General features: G+C 51.5%; 1 protein-coding gene across 1 annotated transcript; it reads right to left on the bottom strand.

Annotated features, from left to right (window-relative positions):
* Positions 1-2,704: 2,704 nt before the first annotated feature.
* On the bottom strand, positions 2,705-5,029 carry LOC149811275 (uncharacterized). Its single transcript, XM_089993992.1, has 5 exons — positions 4,954-5,029; positions 4,301-4,598; positions 3,589-3,856; positions 2,821-3,060; positions 2,705-2,728 (listed from the first exon to the last, which is right to left on the bottom strand). The coding sequence occupies exons 1-5, from the start codon at positions 5,027-5,029 to the stop codon at positions 2,705-2,707; spliced, it is 906 nt and encodes a 301-aa protein (XP_089850118.1).
* Positions 5,030-5,713: the final 684 nt, after the last annotated feature.

The raw sequence follows: 5,713 nt of genomic DNA on the forward strand, positions 1-5,713 counted from the left end.
TTTGTTGCATGCCCCAAAGGAATTTGCGTTTCGCAAGTCAAAGGAAAACCCCTCACGTGTGCAGACGCCCTTGATGGCCTGTCCCTTGATCCCCAGGATTTGCAAGTCAGCATCAACCATGTGGCGGAGTGGTCAAAACGCTGGCGTATGCAAGCAAACTAGCTTAAGCGTTGTGATGGTCTTCCATCCCATGGAAGGTCAATCAGCCAACATCCCAGCTTAGCAGCAATCGAACACCTGGACATTGGATGGACACGCTCTGTCGCAGGTTCAATCGTACAACTATTTGGGAGTCTGGTTCTCAGAAAACGGGTCCTGGGATCTACATGCCAGCAAAGCACTAGGGCCGCTTTGGGGAACTGGAGGCCTCCTCTATCTTGCCATCGTTTCCCGATCAAGACCCGCGCCATGATGATCCAAACGTTCGTTTACAACTCAGTTCTATTTGATAGCGAGGTTTGATCCACCTCGCAAGTCAACAGACGGTGCTTTGACGTCATCGCAAAGGAGGCGATGCGAGCAGTGATGGGTTTGCAGTATCCGGAAGTTGCCTCCGATGGCTTGTTTACATAGGCTTATTGCCACCCTCGCTTCTAATGGACGCTAATAAACAATGCTACAACAAGCATTTGCTCCATTTGCAAGGAACTAGATGGTGCAAAAGTGAGTCGCTTTCCTGGCCACCGAGCAGCCGGACACCCAAGGGTGGGGGCCAACGGGCAAGGGGAGGTGCAGAAATCTTCTGCGGACATGCCACCACTTGATCATTTCTGGTATCTTCAAAGCCCCAACCACACATTTTGGCAGCCAGGCGTGCCTCCTCCAGATCTCAAAGGGGAGTGCATGATGTGAATATGCCAGTGTTGGAGGCAGAGGTGTTGTCTACTGATGAGGTTGACAGGCAACACCTCCTCAACAACATCTAGGATTGACATCAATTTCAGGGGATAGCCAGATATGTTGACATGTCTGACAATTGACAATATAGTTGTAGAGTCCACATCCAGCCATCTGCATTGTCCACCGCATCAGAGGATGACAAATAAGCTACACAGTGACATCCCTATCCCACAGGTGAAGGCTGGGGCAGCCACAGGACGTATGCCAACGAGGTGAGAGTGCTTGCAACAGCATGGTCAACGACGTGCAGAGATGACAACCGTTAATGGGCATGCTGCTCGACTCGACTTTGAATTAGGTCCGAAACAAGCCAAAGTATGACAGGGTCCTGGCGATTGCCGAGGCTCCAGCGCTCGCCGTCTTGCAGCGAGCAGCCAGCCAGCTGCAGAAGCCGCTCAGCAGCAGGCCAAGCTGCCACACGCTGCAAGAATGCCTTGTTATTTCGACGAACACTCGCAAACCGCTCGTTGCCTGGATTGTGCAACAAATTGCTCAAAATTGTATGCACCGTTTTGAGCGCTGCCAGCAGCTGCTCTTGCGTCGTCGTTTCCTCCAAATCCCTTATTGCCTCTTGCACATTTGCTACTCGCTGCAACACGGGATCGTCTCCAACCATACCGAGCTGGGCCGCTTCTGTGTTGATGTCCACAGACGTGTGAACTTGTGGCCCCGTTCTTTGAATTGCATCGTCCCACCATTCTTCTGTGATGCAGCTTCCCTCAATGTCATCTTTACCCCTTGTCCTCTCCACTGCTTCAGGGTTTTCGACCGCCCTGTCTGATGGATTGTGCAGTGCTTCCTCTGGTATCTCATCGATCTGCATTGGCTCAGCGCCAGCATCGAGAGGGTATGGTGCTGCTTGACTTCTGTCAGGTTGTGGATCGGGAGATACCCCACCATCAGATCCACAATTCTGGCGTTCAGAGGCTGGGATTGCGGAAGGCTTGGGAAGAGGGTCCACTGCTATTGCCGGTTCGGTAAATGCAGCTCCAGGCCCAGCTGCCGGATGATCCGATTGTGACTCAGGATTTGACACGCAAGACACAGAAGCATTTGTCTGCTGCGGCGTGTGCATGTGGTCTGCACGAGGGCTGTCTGAGATGTGGTCGTTGAAAGTGCCCATTGCTTCCATAGCAACCTCCTCAGCTTGTGTAAACGGGTCTTCGTGCTCATACGCACGAGCAATGTCTTCGACGCCCTGTGTGAAGCGTGCAAGATCACTATGCAACCCATCGACAAGCAGGATGGAGGGTGGTGGGGACGATATGCCAAAGCAGTCTTCCTGCTGGCAAACTCTTGTTGTTTGACTACTTGTGAACACTACCATGAGTGGTTTCATGGTCATGACATGAAGAGCTTGCACAACAATGACTGTGGTGACGTATTTTCTTTCTGTGGCAGCACTGCATCACGAGGCATCATCTTATACACCTAGATACGTTGACAAGCCATGGCCACACTCAGTCCATGGAACATATTGCCACACCCTACAACCAACAGCCAAAGACCGATTTTCCAACAGCTTTGCCTTCCAAGGCCTCTTGTGTGCTCACGTGATGCCAGAATGCGGCGCCAATTGTGCAACGGGGGGCCAAGCATGGAGGGCTACCAGGCACAACCGCTCATGCTCCTCTGTCTCGCAGAACCGGCACCAAAGAGAAAGTACATTTCCCTTGTTAACCATTGTGACAAGGGAAATGCATGCCCTTATGAAGAGCAGTTAGCGACGGCGGAAACATAGCGGTCGTGCGGTATCCATCCTAGCCATGATCAAATGAGCATTGGAACCTCCCATGAAAGACTACTACGCCACAATCTCCATGACTTGCTGGTGATAAGAATGTGTTTAATGAACATGATGAAGCACACAAGCAGTGGGAGTGCAGGGCAGTGCAAGGCAAGGAAGGCCAAGGTGCAAACCTGTGCCACGGGGACTTCACTTGCCGGAGCTGCCAGAGGTGGTGTGCTGGCTGGTTGGAGACGCGCTAGTGCGGCACGCGCGGCAGCATCGGCGGCAGATGCTGGGGCCGCAGGCACCGAGGAAGCCCCTTCGTGCAGTGTTCGCACCTGTTTCGTGGTTGCGAGGTCACGCTGCAGGATCTTATCCAGATAGTCACCCGGCTGCCCCTCGTACACCTCCCCCGCAAGCAACAGGTTGCTCTGCATCACAGCACATCATGGCTTAGAAGTGACACGACAAAGCAAACTTGTTTAAATCGCAGCGTTTCAAAGTAAACCCTCATGCAAGCAAATTCACAGTATGACGCTGCCGATGTTGGAACCATGCCGGTTGACCGAAGTCGCCACAGTCCAGTAGATGCAACATAGCTCCCACATCCTAGTTTGAGATGTTTTTTTCTCACGGTTCAAAACCAGGTGCATGTCTGCAACACTCTCTAAGACATCTGTTGTCGAGACACGAAAATTCAGTGCTGCTGCAATGCAGCAAATTGTATTGCCGTATATTGCATTTGGGTCGTCAATATCCATGTGGAGTACAGTTGTGTTGCAAAGATATACATGACGATCAGCAGATGACTATTGTTGAGTTTTGCGGACAAATCGTTGTCCTGATTGGAAGCAATTGAAATGAGACTCGTGCATTAGAAACCCCGTTGAGTGTGCATGTTTCGAAAACGCTGCACAGCCGAATATAAACAGCATCATGAATGGATGGCAAGCCCGTACCCTGTTGAGCCTCACGCATTCCCTCAGCAACTGAGAGTTAAGAGTTTTGAAGCGATTGTCGTGATCGGTCCACACATTATGGGTCAGCTCATGCACAAGGGTTTCCCGAATCTTGTCATACTTGCGGAAGCCCTTCAAGTCGTTTGTGCGCAATCGCAGCTTAATCTCCTGACCTTGATTTATATTCAAGCCCAGCAAACATGTCACCTCGCGCTGCTCGTCCATGAAGTCCGTCGGAGGCATTTCACTCAGCAGGCCCACCTTGAATCTGCACGAGATCACCAGCTCTAAGAATGCCTTCCTAACTTTGAGTATGCCGTTTATCAGACATGCCAACCTGAATCTTTCCTAGCCCTGAATGCACTTGTATCTAAAGGTTCCTGATGGAAATGGTGGCCATTGTCGGCTGCAACACTCACTGCATGAGTGCATGCGTGGGTTAGTACCATCTGAACAGAACACCCTTCCCATTCCACATGAGTGAGGTTACGGCAAGATGGATGATATTATTATTTTTATCATTTTCAAAGCTTGTCCAGGACCATAGATTCCTATGCACATTGGCCGCAGTGACAACGTAACACAACCACTGCGCTTGCATCAGCAACGTATATTGGTAAACGACCACAGTGACTAATGTTGCTAGGTAGGGTACGCAAAATGCGCTCCACTTCTCATCGGAGCTGGGGAGCTGGAACCAGGGACTTCACACCTGTGTTCCTTCATGATTCCAACGATCCCTGGGTCTGCTGCAAGGCGATGCAGAAGCTTGAGTGCTTCAGCCTGGCCCGGCTGTGCTCCGGGCAGCGACAGGGAGGCATACTTGGAAAATGTGTAGGGACCGGATGGAGGGGTCGGGGCGACTGTCCCTCGTATATTTCGCCTGCGAGCGTGGCGTAGCAGCTCCTCGTCAAAACCGATTACGCCTGGCATGTCCACCGCCGACCGCACTTGTGCCACTTCCGACGGAAGGCTTGCAACCAGCATGAGCTTGCTGCCATGCGCAATGCCTGCATCGTGATGGTCGGTTACGCCAGATGCCACCGTTCAAACCATCGCGTCACACGTACGTCGACCCGTAACACAATCCAGCACATTTAACGTCCGCTGGTGAATGGCAGGGGAGGGTTGCGTGGAGTCACTGGAGTGCCACAAGGGCGCAAGTCTCTAGAGTGCACGGGTATTCAAGTTCATATGAGGACAGTGCCCGCGCTGCATCCACTGTTCACACATACGCAATGGGATATCAGATACTTTCCAGATTCAGTGGCTTGGACCAGGAAGCACGTTCCGCAAGTGGACAGCAAGATCACGCGAAATGCACCCTGCCATATTCCCTTGTCCTTCTATCAAAGCCATGCTTACCTGCGTCCTTCAAACTCTTGTCAGGAGTGCGCCACAGTTGGCAAAGTCCCTTGACTCCCTGGCCGACAATCTTCATGGTGTCCAGACTTGCGCCAGTCTTCTCGGATAGTACGTGGGCCAACTCAGAGAAAGTCGCATCGCCCTGAATGTCGATTTCCAAGTGGTCTCGTCGAAAATTTACGACTAAGTGCATTATTTCTTACAAAAAACCTGACTTAAAAGAACACTCCAGCTGTTTCAAGAACTGAGGACACAACAGTCTCCAAGCACCACGACTGTGAGCACCACGACTGTGAGCACGAATTGCCCAAACGCAGGCGCAGATGTCAGCTACAAGCAACGAGTTTTGCGGGCTCAAGCTGTTTGTGGTAGAAGACTACTCAAATTTCGATGCCTAATTCACTCACGTTGTACAAAGGTTCATGAGAAATACATGTGGCCAACTTATACGAAACAGCCATGCTGTCTTGTCGTATCGCTAACAGTGAAAAATCACACGCTCTCTGGAAGCACCTCAACTTTGTAATGCGTCGCTGTCACTGATAGCGCTTCACGTAAGCTCCGACTCATGGGTGACGAGAGCTTGCACCCTATCAACGAGACACCTCGACAAGTGAACATGTCAGTGTAGTGGGTTTGTTGCGGGCACAGGAAAACAATCACGGCCCGTGGCACGAGCGAGTAGCCAATAAGCACTGGGGACCTGCCTAAACATGCTGGCGTGTTACGCAAATGCTGCGATCAAGGAATGCCACCACAG

This window comes from Nuphar pumila, unplaced genomic scaffold (genome assembly GCF_984573655.1).
Source record: "Nuphar pumila unplaced genomic scaffold, dmNupPumi1.hap1.1 HAP1_SCAFFOLD_86, whole genome shotgun sequence".
Lineage (NCBI taxonomy): Eukaryota > Viridiplantae > Streptophyta > Magnoliopsida > Nymphaeales > Nymphaeaceae > Nuphar > Nuphar pumila.

Coding starts and splice junctions, on each gene's coding strand:
- LOC149811275 (XM_089993992.1), bottom strand. CDS start 5,029: ATGAAGATTGTCGGCCAGGGAGTCAAGGGACTTTGCCAACTGTGGCGC. Junction 3,857..4,300: donor GGAATCATGAAGGAACACAG/GTGTGAAGTCCC, acceptor GATCTCGTGCAG/ATTCAAGGTGGGCCTGCTGA. Junction 3,061..3,588: donor AATGCGTGAGGCTCAACAGG/GTACGGGCTTGC, acceptor GCTGTGATGCAG/AGCAACCTGTTGCTTGCGGG.